This window comes from Schistosoma mansoni (genome assembly GCF_000237925.1).
Source record: "Schistosoma mansoni, WGS project CABG00000000 data, supercontig 0167, strain Puerto Rico, whole genome shotgun sequence".
Taxonomy (NCBI): domain Eukaryota; kingdom Metazoa; phylum Platyhelminthes; class Trematoda; order Strigeidida; family Schistosomatidae; genus Schistosoma; species Schistosoma mansoni.
This window is the reverse complement of record NW_017386055.1, coordinates 256426-272963: the sequence shown is the minus strand read 5'-3', so window position 1 is coordinate 272963 and position 16538 is coordinate 256426. Positions and strand designations below refer to the sequence as shown.

The window sequence follows — 16538 nt, the reverse complement described above, 5'->3', positions numbered from 1 at the left end:
TCAGGATACTGGAGCCCATATACACCATTGGTTTGGAATCAGGGTTTTCCATCTCCCCTAGGTGGACTTTCTGTGTCCACTAACCCGGTTAAAGAGCCGGATATACGCTTTCGTCTTCTCAATTTCGTAAACAACACCCCAGCCACGAGAAGGCAGTGAGTAGGACTTCTCTGGCAGAGGCTATATACACGTGGTCATGTGAGAGCATTTGGAGAGGGAGAGCAAACTCTCCTCACTCTCGGCCGCATCAGGGCATTTGTAGGCAAACTAAAAGCTCCACTGTTAACCACATACGTACATCATACACTTATATAAAAACCATAGTTAGACAGAAACATATAATTATTTTATTTGTATGAGAAAAGTACTCAAAACGTTATGTACAAGAATAATCGCTGAAGCTGTTTCTTTATCCTTATTATCTCGATTTTAATCGATCCATTTTTTTCAATAATTGAATCTTAGCATATTTCGTTTTAATTGGTTGTTCAAAACGTGTCATCTCTTGTTCATCACCATCATCATCATCATTGTCAATTTCATTATTGAAACGATCTATTATATCATTATTATTCAACATGTTTCTTGTTGAAGTAACACCCCAACCAATCGATTTGGTTAAACGTTGTTGTTCTTCTAATTCTATTTTTGCTTTTTGTTGAAGTCGTTGCATTTTAGCTAAAGATTTCCATGTTTTACGTGCAGCATTAATACCAGCTTGACCAGATGTATCTAATAGGATAGTAGGAGGATAGTGTTTCTTTGATATTGTCGATAGTTCATTGATTTTTGACTCATCATTTGATAATGATGATGAACTAGACATACTACTATTGTCATCTTCATCAGAATTTGCATAAGTCTCAATTAATTCTTCATTTATCATTGGATCTAGATCAGTTAGGTTATTGTCTACATTACGATGACTTTCAAGTTGGGATCGAATAGTCTGAAATGGAAAGATTTAACAATAGAGAACGAAAAAAAATTTCACTTACAAGTCGATTATACTAAATAAATACTGACTGATACGATAACTACTAGTTCGATGGCCTCTATGAATCATATATTGACCAAGTACAGATCTACGTACAAGCTTATTTAATTGCTATAGTGTAAAAAAGTGGGCATGTTGTAAATTTCTCGAACATGCAACTAAAGATCCAGTGTTTTGATCACCCCAACCTATCTTCCTATCAAAGGATATTACAATTAAATTGCTCTACTCATTAACTTGACAGGTGATTAATTAATGAGTAATGGTCAATGTCATTTGTTTAGCTCTGTATTACTAATTAGATCGATCAAGTTGCAAGGGTGGCAACTAGTCTATGTGACTCGATAACGTGTACACTGTGTCTATGATGTTAAGCGAATCAATGTAGTAAACAAGAAATATCAGACCTAGATTCTCTCAAGATTGTGAGCAGTAAGTTAATTTTTCTGTATACCAAGGTCACTTTTTCGTATCATACATGATCCCGACCGTTGCTGCTAACCTGATGTGGTGGTCGGACTTGCCTATCGTGATGAACCAGCCGAGCCACACTTGCTGGAACAATCGTTTCTCAAGGTCCTACCATGCCAGGCAGGTCGGTTGGAGAGCGGTAAGACTAAAAACAGCAAACCAAAGGTCCGAAGGAGAAGTCGTACTGCTGACTGTACAAAGGTGTGACGGCAATAAGGTATTTCCTTCAGACAGCCAACATAACAGCCATGCTGTCTTCCGGCAAGGAGGGGTTCAGTTAGAAAAGGTCGACCCTAAAAATGCACACCTCGACTTATTCCACGGATATCCATCTTCGGCGGTAACGTTCCAACAAGTACGGAGCTAACACAAAAATTACTCACAAAACGGTCGTGTGTGACCGATCTGAAGCAGTTGTTCCTTGGGCACTGCAATAAAGCTCTCAGATCATTAAGACCACAATTTCACTGTTTTTCATTATCGAGTGCATATATATTTTGGTGTCGTTTTGTGCTAATATTTATGTATTTAGATAAATAGACAGAGATAACAACAGTGAGTGGCCTATGCTCCTCCACGAGGGGTAACAGACGTAAGCAAGTAAGATAACAACAACAACAAAGTTTCCCTGAACAAGAATCATACGGTCATTTTCACAGTGATCCAAACCAATGAATCATATTGTTGTAAAAATAGTATTTCTTTTCCTCGACACAATAATCAGTAATGAAAAAAATAGGAAAACATGTGAGAAATACTCATGGAGAACAATTTAGCGTCTAGGCGAATTCGAAAAAACAATTACCTTTGAAGCTCTTGACCAAGCTTGATCTGCTAGACGACGACGAGTTAACAATCCATTCCGACCATGTAAATCTGGTAGTGGAATTGGCCAACGAGGTATTCCCGGTGAATTATTACCATTATTGGCAGTTGATAATGGAAGATAAGGTAGTAAAGCAGCTTCTAATTCTAAAAAACTTTGAGCTACATCACGTGTTACTAGGGTTAATGCTACACCAGTTTGACCAGCTCTTGCAGTTCTACCAACACGATGTCTATACGTTTTTTCCGATAATGGTACATTATAATTGATAACAAATTCAACATGAGGAATATCTAACCCCCTAAAGAAAAAAGAAGTAATTTATTACCAACTGAAAATAATATGTAGATTTCAAATCAAGGAATGACTTTGGTCAGACAACTACTGAAGATTAAGAAGTACTGAACAGTTCATTTTGTTGTGAACAGTTGATTTAAATCATATTGAATGTAAGATAATTATAAGTAATAGGAATGAATAATGGTCATGTAGTACTATCAATTGACTGAAGTCATAAATACAAGCTATCATAAGCCGAGTTAGTGATCGGCACGTTAAGCGTTTGCTAAGAGGTCTGAAGATCCAGAGTTCAATCCTTGGTAGGGTTGTGGACATATACCACTGGGTGCTCTTACATCAGGATAAAACAACTCGATACTTCCTCGCCTTTATTTATTTATTATTTATTAAAACACATAAATATTGGTACAAGGAAGCACCAGATACATATGCGCCATACAAATCTCATTCGATTTGCTTGAGGGCTGTGATACTGCTCAGGTGCCCGAACTGAAGCAGATGGTTTTCTTAGGGGACCACATCCGGAGCCTTCGACCTAAAGGTTTGATCCACAAGACAGTGGAACATCGTAAGGAGATATACTTCCATGGTAGCCGGTGACCAACGATTGATTCATACGCCATTTGTTTCCTCAGGATATTGGAGCCCATGTGGACCATTGGTTTGGAATGAGGGTTTTCCAACTCCCCTAGGTGAACTTTCCGTGTCCACCAATCCGGTTAAAGCATCGGACATTCTCTTTTCTTCCTCTCGATTTCGTAAACAACACCCTTGGGGTGAGAAGGTAGTGAGTAGGACTTCCCTGACAGAAGCTATATATGCATATCCATGTGAGAGCATTTGGAGAAGGAGAGAGGACTCTCCCCACACTCGGCCGTACCAGGGCATTTGGGGGCTTCCTCGCCTTCAGTGGTTATGTGACAAAAGTCAGTGACAAAAAGCCAATAATCAACTGAGGGAAGTAGCTAAAGCTTATAGAAGTTCCTTAATGAACTGAACAAAGATGGACTTAGTGATAATGCATTTAACTGTGACATAGAGTAACTTTACAGAAAACATTAGCATCTTTAAAATTGTTGACAGATATCAATTAGAGCGAAATCTAGGTCCAGTTCCCTGAAACTAAAGGTTACTTAAGTTCATGTTGAAAATATTCAATGAATATATTCAGTGAGATTTAAAAATTAACCTTTGTCTTGGTCTGATTTGTGACTTACATCAGAATCATTGAAGTGGGTATTGTAAAAGTTGGAACTAGTTTTCTTAGAATTATTAACGATCACCAATTTTCAAAATGGAGATTTGTGGAGATTACGATAATTTTAACAGTTGAATTCATGTCACGTATGTGAGACAGTTATCCAACCCAGACAATGAATGAAGAGTTACACAAGATCATGGATCAATTGAAGCTAGACATTAACACTGTTCGATGCCCGATCAGCCGTCCAGAGGTTAAGCGTTAGGGCGCGTGATTAAAGGTTCTATGTTCGATTCATGAGTGCGGGATCATGGATGCGAATCGCTGAAGAGTTCAATACTAAGACAAAATAGACGTCCAGTGCTTCAAGGATTTCGATGGTCGTTTAGCCTAGATCGACTCATGAATTCAACTGTTAGAATTACAAGTGTATTTTATAATCATTAACCAAGTCGATTACTGTGGGTATATATTTTCCCCAAATGCCCCAGTACAGCCGGGAGTAGAGAGTCCACTCTCCTTCTCCAAATGCTCTCACATAGATATGCATATATAGCTTCTGTCAGGGAAGTCCTACTCACTACCTTCTCACCCCAAGGGTGTTGTTTACGAAATCGAGAGGAAGAAAAGAGAATGTCCGATGCTTTAACCGGATTGGTGGACACGGAAAGTTCACCTAGGGGAGTTGGAAAACCCTCATTCCAAACCAATGGTCCACATGGGCTCCAATATCCTGAGGAAACAAATGGCGTATGAATCAATCGTTGGTCACCGGCTACCATGGAAGTATATCTCCTTACGATGTTCCACTGTCTTGTGGATCAAACCTTTAGGTCGAAGGCTCCGGATGTGGTTACCTAAGAAAACCACCTGGTTCAGTTTGGGCACCTGGGCTGATTGCCGACTTCTGAACTCAAGAGACAGACGTGAATGGAAGCTTTAGAATGGTGATCCAACAGGGACTTGGATATTAGCTTAAGGTCAATAGTGTTGATCAGGCGTGTAACTGAACAAGTCAGAGACAATAAGCTACAGATTAGGGGTAGGATCCTGACTGGTGTCTGGTCACGTGATATTCGGTCAGGGGTCCACAAGATGTAAGTGTTTAACTACATGGGATTTTCAAATTAACATACAGAGGTCACTTAGTTATTTTTCTCTCGGTCGGAGTGAAACCTGGGGAGAAGACAGAGGGGCTTTGCATAGACTAATAAGCATAATCAATTAGAATAACCGAGTTACGAGCGCAGGCATGATTAGTTCAAGCATAACACACAAGATGATGTAGAATACTGCCTAATGTCTATGAACTACATAATCTGTTGATAAATTCTGTATAGATCGAGGCCGTGGAGAATAGAATTCATAAATGTCTACCTTTTTTATTTTGACGAAAAAGTACTTGTATGATTATTTCATTCTCACTTTCTTAGTCAATAGAATTCATCATTTCATTTATTTGTGTTAGGCAGGGTTGCCCGATCTCACCATTCCCCTTCAACTTTGCCATCGATGACATCCTGGAAACAGCTCTGATGGATGTAAGTAATGGCGGTGTGGATATGTTGCCTGGAGAACGACTTCTCGACCTCGAGTATGCGGATGATATTTTCTTACTGTGCGATAATGCCCAAGGCATGCAATCCGCACTTAATCAGTTGGCAATCAGTGTCCGCAGGTACGGCATATGCTTTGCACCCTCCAAGTGCAAAGTACTCCTACAAGACTGGCAGGATTCTCATCCTGCACTCACCCTGGATGGTGAGCAGATTGAAGTAGTTGAGTTCGTGTATCTAGGTAGCTATATAAGTGCTGCTGGTGGCGTGAGTGATGAGATTGATGCACGTATAAGGAAAGCCAGAGCGGCTTATGCCGATCTGGGCTATCTTTGGCGCTTTCGTGATGTTAATCTGGCTGTAAAAGGTCGGATTTACAACGCGTCAGTGAGAGCAGTTTTGCTCTATGATTGTGAAACCTGGCCTCTCCGAGTTGAGCATGTTAGACGTCTCTCTGTATTCGATCATGGTTTTCTCCGAAGGATTGCTGACATTCAGTGGCAACACCATGTTGGTAATGCAGAGGTTCGGCATCGTGTGTTCGGGCGCAGAGACGATAATTCAATTGGTGTCACCATCTTGAAACACCGACTTCGGTGGCTTGGACATGTTTTACGAATGTCGTCCCAGAGACTTCCACGCCGTGCATTATTTGCCGACTCTGGGACTGGTTGGAAAAAGCGGAGAGGAGGTCAGTGTATGACATGGTGTCGTGGCATGAAAGAAAGCTGCAAAGGGCTAGCTTATGTTGGTCCTTCACGACTCCCTGGCTGGGGTCTGAGAGATGGTGCAACACAGTGGCTAGAGACGTTATCAGATATGGCTCAGAACAGAAGCCAGTGGCGGTCCTGCTGCAACCTTCTTTTACTTTCTACATAAAGAGTGGTTCTAACTTTCTTAACTGAAAGTGTCTTCTGGTTGTACATTTTAGTCCGCCTTATCTTTTCATCCTTTCTCTTCCTACTTTCATTATTTTGTGTGGCGCATATGTATCTGGTGCCCTTTTGTACCAATATATATGTGTTTAAATAAATAAATAAAACTCTTTCTTAGTATGTCCGACAATAAGCATTTCATTGCCCAGTTGAAACTTAATCAGTCAGTCACAGCGTAGAACTTCGTACGTACTTACATCAGTTCGAGTTGCCATACCACATTAGCACAGAGATACAGTTGTCGATTCAAATCCCATAGTGGTAGAAGTAAGAAGAGTTTAAGCATTATGTGAAAGATTAGGATTTGATGTTATTGAAGGAGTATAGTCCAGTGAAATAAATTTGAAAAGAGAAAAAGAAAGGGACATGAAGAATACAGAATATTAGAATTTAGTAGAACACAAAGAGTGGATGCACCTTAGCCATTGCAAACGATTTTGAGCCATGTCATTCAAGGTCTCTAACCATCGGTTGCTATCATCTCGCGGATCCCAATCAGGTAATCTACACCTACCAGCATGGCTCAGTCCACTTGTCAGTGACTTCATGGATTTGTGCCACGTTTTGGTATGGTCGCCTCTAGCTTCCTTCCAACCTACTCCTACACCATAAAGCATCGCACGTCGGGGCAGTCGGTGGTTGGGCATACGTAACACGTGTCCTAGCCATCTCAACTGATCAAGTTTTACTACTTCATCAATCGATTTGCCATCCTTACCTAGTACCCGTTTCCTAACAACTACATTACTTACCCAGTGGTCCCAGGATATACGAGCAATGCTTCGAAGACACCTATGATCGAATACTAGCAGCCTACGAAACTACGTTTTTGATTGGTGGAAGAAAGGTACAAGCGAATGGTGGAGGGCTTTAAAGTAGATTACATAACCCTTAAAAACGTATTCTTCTTGAAGGCATGATACTTCATACTGATGATAGTAGTTACTGTACATTCACTTATAAAAAGGACGATTCATTAGTACAAAAGAATTTCGGCGAGCTTATAATTTATGGACGACCTTTGAGCGACGCTGAAGAGTGACCTTCAGGAAATCCATCTAACAACTAGGATTAAATGAGGGTTTGTAGATTAGTGTGAGGAATTAGGATTAAGATTGAGAGTTAAAACTAAGGATTAAGGATTAGAGTTAACATTAGCTATAATGTCAAAATGTTATTTAACTATATGGATGAATGAATTTCATATCATCTTACATCTGATTTAGTTCGTCCATAAATTATAGGCTGACCCAAAAATTCTTAGAAAAATCTGTTTGTTCTTTTGAAATCAACATACCGACTAGCAACATCAGTTGCAACTAAAACTTCTACTTCACTTGAAATAAATTTATTTAATGATTCTTTTCGATCAATTTGTTTCATACGTCCAGTTAATGCTACACTAGAATGACCAGATTCACGAAGAAATTCTGCAACCATTATAGTTTCATGACATCTTTTACAAAATATCATAATATGATGTTTTTGACTTGGTGTGAAACCTATAAAAATCGAATAAACAAATAATAAAAGTTTAAAGGATAATAACTGTGATCAGAATGAGTTTTTTATAGAGATTTAGTATTTTCATAGTTAAAGGCGTGAATCAATTGAAGCTAGACCACCAGGAAAAACCTGTGACTGGCTCCTTGAGGTAATTCCTGGAGTTCTAGTGAGAAGTCGTGGCCAGTGGAGCTAATCCATGTCAGGTAGAGACAGGTATCTACCTCAGTACATTGTAAGTTGGTTGCGCAATTTCGTGGATTGGTTGAGGTTAGACATTAACACCGTTGGATGCCAGCTCAGTGGTCTATCGGTTAAGGGCTCTGACTCGAGACTGGTAGATCCTGGGTTCGAATCCCGCGAGGGCGGGTTCGTGGATGCGCGCTGCTGAGGAGTCCCGCAGTAGGACGAAACTGCCGTCCAGTGTTCCCAGGTTTTCCACGGTGGTCTAGCTTCAATTGACTAATGATCTTAACTATAAGATATAATTCACTTATTCCTTTTTAAAAGAGCTAATTCACTTACATATACAAATATACTACTTACTAGTAATACCGAATTTCTCCAACAAATTTGTTTGTATCACATTTTCTACAACCCAATTCAATATTGTAGGACGATCAGCTAATCTTATAGGAAGACAATAATGTGATAAACCAATAGGGAAACCAGTTTTTAAATGTTTGTTTAATTTTAATGTAGAATTAGATTGTTGTTGTTGTATAAGATTACATCCCATGGTATTCTTATCATCATTCTTTGGATTACCTTCATTATTATGAATGGTATCATCATTCTCATTAATAAATACAGCATTTGATGATAATGCAGCACGACGTAATTTGTTCACATCTTTTGTCATTGTAGCTGAATATAAATAAATTTGTGGATGTGGATATTTTGTTGTAATCAACTTAATCATTTTGTTATTTGATTTCATGTCTAAAAGGGTTACATACATGTTGGAGTTTAGAAACATATATACACAATGATAACAAATTCATAAAGGTTATATCATAAACTTGAGAAACCACTGAATACTAGGTAGTAGCTGAATATTCGGTTTCACCATTATCAGAGGAGTTCAAACATGCCCTGGTATAGCCGAGAGTGAGGATAGTCCTCTCTCCCTCTCCAAATGCTCTCATATGGTCACGTGTATATAGCCTCTGACAGAGAAGTCCTACTCATTGCCTTCTCGTAGCAGGGGTGTTGTTTACGAAATTGAGAGGACGAAAAGAGAATGTCCGGCGCTTTATCCGGGTTGGTGGACATGGATAAGTCCACCTAGGGGAGTTGAAAAACTCTGATTCCAAACCAATGGTGCACATGGGCTCCAGTATCCTGAGGGAACAAATGGCGTATGAATCAATTGTTGGTCACCGGCTAACATGGGACTGCATCTCCTCACGATGCTCCACTACCTTGTGGATAAGACCTTTGGGTCAAAGGTTCCGGGTTTGTCCCCCTAAGAAAACCACCTGCTTCGGTCTGAGCACCTGAGCAGTATCACAGCCCTCACACAAATCAAATGAGATTTGTGCGGCGCATATGTATTCGGTGCCCCCTTTGTACCAATATTTATATGTTTAACTAAATATAATAATACTTACCATTGTTGGTAATACCATTATTATTATCGGCTAACTGAACTAACAATGGTTTCCTTTTTCGTTTATGTTTCTTTCCTTTCATCTTTGGTTTTTCATATAAATTTAATATTTTATCAATATCATCAGCAAATGCCATATTTAACATTCTATCTGCTTCATCTAATACTAAATGATGAATATTTGATAATTGTTGTGCAGCGAAATTTTGTGATTGTTTTAAATGATCAATTAAACGTCCAGGAGTTGCTATAGAAACCGATAGAAGAAGAAAAAAAGAAGAATTATTATTGGATAGTATTCAATGCTTGAAAGTTTTTTACTTTTACAAAACTCGATTTTATTAAAAAAGAACATTCAACAGACAGAGGTATATGAATGGTAAAAGCAACTAATTGTCAACTATTAGATTGTATATCACAAGGGGGGGTTTGTGTAGGAGGAAGAGGAGGAGTCCCACAATAGGACGAAACAGCCATCCAGTGCTTCCAGGTTTTTCATGGTGGTCTAGTTTCAATTGACTCATGATTTCAACTATATAAAATTAGTAAAATCTCCACAAAACCACATTCTGATAATGATCATATGCTCACTAGTGACTGGCTCCATGAGGTATTTCCTGAAGTTCTAGTAAGAAGCCGTAACCAGTGGAGTTCAGTCAGGTCTGTTGAGAGATATCAACTCACTGAAAACATTGGTGAATGGTTGCTCAATTTCGTGGATTGGTTGAAGTTAGACATTAACACCATTGGATGCCGGCCAGCTCAATAGTCTAGTGGTTAAGTGCTCTGGCGCGAAAATGATAGGTCCTGAGTTTGAATCTCGCGAGGTGGGATCGTGGATGCGCACTGCCAAGAGTCCCACAATAGGACGAAACGTCCGTCCAGTGCTTCCAGGTTTTTCATGGTGGTCTAGCTTCAATTGACTCATGATTTCAACTATATAATATTAGATTGTGTGTTTGAATTTGTTGAGGATGTTAGATCCCTATAAATCCCTTAGTAAATGTTTTATTTTTTGTAATTTTATTTTAGAAGTTTGATTTCCTGGTTCTCACGCCAAAAGCGCCGATTTTTACCCTTCAGATTGTATTTCCCACTTTGTAGGACCTTAAATGTCATTGTCTTCTCGCCTCTTTCAATAGACTATTTTGCGACGTTTTTCAAGGACCTTGTCATTATATATATATATATATATATATATATATATATATGCTTGCGTTATGTGCTTGATTCGTTCGTGCGTCTGGCTGCTTGTGGAATATATCCTTATCTGGACCTGGTCTTCTCCCTCTAGTTAACAGACCTGAGACGCATCAGAATAGTTTGGCTTGTCTTGTCGTTCTGTTGCTGATCCTTCGTTCCGTTAGCCGATTTTAGGTGATTTCGTAATCTATTTAAGCGGCAGAATTCGACGTCAAAGCTTGTTTGTAGTTTACTATCTAGAGAAGACATTATAGTGTGGTGTGGTCTACTTATATCCATATAAGTAGTATATGGTGTGGGTCAGACATAGAATGTATTTTGGCAGAAGACCGATGAGGAAAGAACTGAAATGAAACGCAAACGTCTGGAAAATGCATGAGCAATGGAATAAGAGAAGAAACAGTGAAGATTGAAACAATTGGTTGTTAATTTGCAAATTGACTGTTCATTGTTTGGTAATCAGAATTTATTGAGATAGTCTGTAATCTATGCTTAAATACATTCGATTGTCCCCAACTAGTGTTCTGTTCACTACAATAGTACTATTAGGCGAAGGATGGTTTAGCCAGAAGAGCTGAAGGGTGAAAGTGGATATCTAACCTTGAAACTTGGTTGATGGTATTGGGAACCTTAATTTTCAGTCAATGGATCTTTGTATAAACTTGAATGCATTGTGGAATGAATGAACTTGATTTGAACACTGGCTGACACATAATTGTCACGAACTATAATTTGGAAATTTGATGAATAGTGCATGAATAAGATAGAGATTAATAGAAGAAACGCAGTGATAGGATATGATTGGATGTTAACCTCGACCTAAAGGCCTGATCCACAAGGCAATGGAGAAACGTAATGAGATGCAGTCCCATTGTAGCCGGTCACCAACAATAGGTTAATACGTCATCAACTGTTCACTTAGGATCCCGGATTCCATATGGACCACTGGTTTGAAATCAGGGTTTTCCAACATTCCTATGGCGACCCTCGGTATCCACCAACCCGGTTGAAGCACCGGACATTCTCTTTTCGTCCTCTTAATTTCATGAGAAACGCCCCATCTGCGAGAAGACAGTGTGCAGGAATTCTATTGCAGTGGCTGGATACGCATGGCTATGTGAGTGCATTTTGAGAGGAAAAGTGGACTCTTCCCGCCCTCAGTCGTACAGGGCATTTGTGTATTTAGCTTTTGATTAGTGATATTATAAAATAATATACACAAATGCATCACTTTTCTGCACTTTTTAAAATGTAAATATCCCTTTTTATTAGGATTCAAGCAAATATACATAATCATAAAAACATAGCTTAGTGTAAAACTATCACAATTTACATTGAGAATGTCAAACACTTATGAGAAAAATATATTCAACCAAAATATATAAGTTTATTTACCTACAATGAAATGATGTTTTCTCCATGCAAGTTTTAAAGCTTGATCTACCATATCTTCACCGCCAACAAGAAGAATTACTTCTAAATGAAATTCTAATTCATCTGTTTTGTATTGTCCTAAACGTTCAGCCTCATTGGCTAACTGTTGAGCCAGTTCACGAGTAGGAGCCAAAATTAATGCAAAACCAACTGGTTGACCAAATTTAATCCAGTGCTATACACGAATGAGTTATAAATCAAAACAAAACAGGCAAAAAAAGTAACTAGACCACCACGGAAAACCTGGAAACACTGGACGGCCGTTTCGTCCTATTATGGGACTCCTCAGCAGTGCGCATCCACGAACCCGCTCTCGCGAGCGAGACTCGAACCCAGGACCTACCAGTCTCAAGCCGAAGCCCTTAACCGATAGACCACTGAGCTGGCATCCAACGGTGTTAATGTCTAACTTCAACTGATCCACGAAGTTGAGCAACCATTCACCAATTGTCTTCAGTGAGTTCCTATCTCACAACAGACGTGGTTTTGAACTCCACTGGTCACTGCTTCTCACTAGAGCTCCTAGATATACTTCTCGGAGTCCCATAATAGGACGAAACGGCCGTCCAGTGCTTCCAGGTTTTCCATGGTGGTCTAGCTTCAATTGACTCATGCTTTCTACTATGAAAAATACTAAATCTCCACAAAACCCCTTCTGAAAAAAAGTAACATTGTTTTAGTAATGGTTTATTACCATTGTTTATTTAAACACATAAATATTGGTACAAAGACGGCACCAGATACATATGCGCCACACAAATCTCATTCGATTTGTGTGAGGGCTGTGATACTACCCGAGTGCCCAAACTGAAGCAGGTGGTTTTCTTTGGGGGCAACACCCGGAGCCTTTGACGTAAAGGTCTTATCCACAAGGTAGTGGAGCATCGTGAGGAGATGCAGTCCCATGGTAGCCAATGACAAACGATTGATTCATACGCCATTTGTTCCCTCAGGATACTGGAGCCCATGTGCACCATTGGTTTGGAATCAGGGTTTTTCAACTCCCCTAGGTGGACTTATCCATGTCCACCAACCCGGATAAAGCGTCGGACATTCTCTTTTCGTCCTCTCAATTTCGTAAACAACACCCCTGCTACGAGAAGGCAATGAGTAGGACTTCCCTGGCAGTGGTATGGTATATTATACTGATACAAATTTCGACTCTCAGAAGCACATGTATGAGATATCTACAAAATCTGCATTCTTCAAATAGACATGTCGAGAATAAATTCTAGTCATATTTACGTTTGTTTTGAATATTGTGTACATGAGCGAATCAATTTACCTAGAAGCATTTTGTCCTACTAGCTAGTCTTGTGTATTTTGACAGTTTACTAAGAGTCATATCTTAATAATTCAACGTCATGAGTAGTCGAACACATTGTATGATTGGATATCAATCACTTTTTAGTTTCATTTAGTCAAACAGTTGAAGAAAGGTTATTTATCTAAACCTTAGAAACTATTCAACAATAAGTAGATGAAAAGATGATTAAAAGAGAGAGAATTTCTCCAAAGAAACAGAACAAGGAAAATTAATTGTTCAGGTGGTTTGCGCAATTCGAACAAAATGCTCGGTTACCATAATTGAAGTAGGTAGAAACATCATACCGTTGAATCAAGCAACCAGTTGGATAGATTAAAAAGGTAACAGCGTTCGCCTAACAGCTTGGTTATTCCTGGCAAACAATACATTTCTCGAAAAACTACAGTGAAAGTAAGTATTGTGCTCGACTAGGATAATCTGAGTTCGTACATGATTAATACACATGCTAAGTTACAATTAATGATTCAAATAATTAAGTTATACGACTAAAAAAATTGACATAGAATGATTGATTTATATGCACACTTGGAATCCAAGATGATAATTCGTCTGAAGACTTGAGTATAAAGATGATATTTAAGTTCTACATAGAAATTATACAGTACTGTTCCCTACTCAGTGAACTAATATTTGAAAAACTGAAGGTGACTACTTTAGGCAACTGATAAAAATCATGAACAATCTAAAAAGAAATGAATTCTGTAGTTAAACATTTCGTGAAAATCCGCTATTTATAAAGCTTTGATCTTTACTTCGTTAAGCCTGTTGCCTCTCATGTCGAAGCACAGACCGCTCACCAGAATTCTTCATCCAATTCTGTCCTGGGCAGTTAGTTTCAGTTCTTTCTAGTTACTATTCATCTTTTTCATGTTTACTTCCAATTATCGGCAGTGTGGTCCTTGGTCTTTCTGCCACAGTAGGTTGTTGTTGATATTGGGCCAACGGATATAAAAAGTCTTGCCTAGACAACTGATTATAAATACTTTTACATTTTCTATGATGATTGTAGTAACTCTCCAAGTTTCAGCTCCGTCTCATGTACCTATAAAAATTTTCGTTCTAGTTGTGAGAAGGGTCTTCGGCCTCGTGACTTCCGAAGAATCTCGGTTTTCATCCTCAGGCGACATAACTCTTCCTTCAACTCCTAGGGCAGAGTTTAAATGGCTTGGTTTGTTTATTCTGATTGGCGTTTTTTTGCAAGGTTATTTTCTACGGGATGAGGTTGCTGACCACATGCCCAACACTCCTCCTTTGCCCAGGCTTGGAGCCGATAGAAACCCTAGGAGAGCTTCAGGAGAAGTTAAAGCCGGCAACCAGCAGACACGCTGAGCTACCTCACTGGATGACGTTCGACGTAGAGCTCAAATCCACGATTCTGAGATTAGGGATATCATGCTCTACAGACTGAAGGTTACGGAATTTGATGAATGGACTGAGTCAAAACAGCCCTATTGCTATGCATTAAAACTTACATTTATGATTAGGGGCATAGAATAAACAATAAATAATGAATTCTTACAAATAAACATATCAATATGCAGTTGTATATGTTAGTGTTGAGATTATATACTTCCAAGAAAAATATTCTGCTTACTTGAATTATGGGAAGAAGGAAAGCTCCTGTTTTACCAGATCCCGTTTCAGCAATACCAACAATATCTTTTCCTGGAAATATTAAAGTGAAATTCATTGGTCGATTGAGAAATTGAGCTATGGAGTTAAAAGTGACTTCGTTCACCTACTCATGATAAGTAAGCTTATTATAACGTTTTCAGGAAATTTAGTTAGTAAACCCTCACCTCGTTAAATACTTAAGAGCATACAAGGGATACAAATCAGTCTTGTTGCAACATGTTTCTTGGTCGGCCTAACAAACAAACGGCAGTATTTATGTCAGACATAGTTGACGACTTACACGTATAAGAAATAAGAGGGCCTGATAGAAAAAAAGCCCCGAACACTCAGCTATGAATCACATTTTCCTGCGTGAGCTAGTGAAACTATCAAGCTGTTCAAAAAGTGCAGGTTGCAATACGAATACTTTACCCGCAACGTGAACAATAAAATAAAGGCATCTAGTGCTGAAACTTACTAGGATACTTCGTAAAGTAAATCCTAATGTTACACAAAAGCTTATTCGAAAATTCCTGCACAAAACAGTGAGCTTTGAACCCAATTCAACGGCTTTAACATAGTAGACGTGATAAAATGACACCAGTTGGTGTGCATGCAATCAATCATGAAGGCTGTAAATGAATAAGAAATTTTCAACAGCATCAAAGCGTGAAAAAGGAATTTTCCCTACAGTGGAAAAGCTTTGCCGACTAAGTCATTCTAAGTCTTTATATAAGTCATTTACTCAATAATTTTGGTATGCCTTGCAGTTAATCGGTAAGCTATACAAAATAACATGATTCTATGACCAAAGGTCGGAGTGTCATGTAATTTGAACTAACGGCCATGTGAATTATTATCTGTAAACAGTGAGATGTGGTAATAACGAAAACTTGCAAAACACTAATGTATTTTGTAACATTACTGACCTTCGAGAGCAAAAGGAATTGAGTTCACTTGTATTTTTGTAGGAGAATCCCATTTCATACGCTGACATACTGAACACAACTCTTTAATCAAACCCAAATCACTGAACGTCATAATAATGTTATACGAAAGTTCAGAGCCTTGATTACAATGAACATAAACACTGTTGTTTCGACCAAATCACGAAGCTTAGATAGCCCTATGCATAAAAAAATCCAGACTATTGGGATCTTTATCTTTCTTACAGCTTCAATACTCCTGAAGAACACCCAAATAGCAGATTGAAAATTGTGGTTTTTCGACACTATGTTTCAAAATAACTCTGAAAGTAAAAAAATCAGTCGCAAATGAAGTCCTGAACATAAAAAGCATGAAGGGATAAACAATATTTGTCTGTTTTACCTTGAATTAGCCACAAATAACAAGCAGAGGACATGTGGTGTAGCACACACTACACAAACCGCGCCTTTTGCAATGTGCAATCCTAAAGCTTCCAATAACTAATATCCTTTCAACAAACCTGTATACATTTGTATTTGGCCAGAAAGTAATTTTCGTTCTTGGGATGAATGGAGAATAGCGTGAGTAATGAAGGGTGAAATAGAGAAGAACGAAAGAGAAGGTGAGTTGAC

General features: G+C 38.7%; 2 protein-coding genes across 2 annotated transcripts; both read right to left on the bottom strand.

Moving 5' to 3' along the window:
- Positions 1–418: 418 nt before the first annotated feature.
- On the bottom strand, positions 419–16020 carry Smp_158970 (DEAD box ATP-dependent RNA helicase, putative; the record flags this gene model as incomplete). The annotated part of the gene is made up of 8 exons (XM_018797176.1): positions 419–949; positions 2274–2595; positions 5549–5672; positions 8558–8731; positions 9418–9648; positions 12000–12213; positions 14960–15030; positions 15909–16020. 8 exons carry the CDS (start codon positions 16018–16020, stop codon positions 419–421), a joined length of 1779 nt encoding a protein of 592 aa, XP_018646807.1.
- Positions 7547–7759, bottom strand: Smp_190120 (DEAD box ATP-dependent RNA helicase, putative; the record flags this gene model as incomplete). The annotated part of the gene is made up of 1 exon (XM_018797187.1): positions 7547–7759. One exon carries the CDS (start codon positions 7757–7759, stop codon positions 7547–7549), a length of 213 nt encoding a protein of 70 aa, XP_018646808.1.
- Positions 16021–16538: the final 518 nt, after the last annotated feature.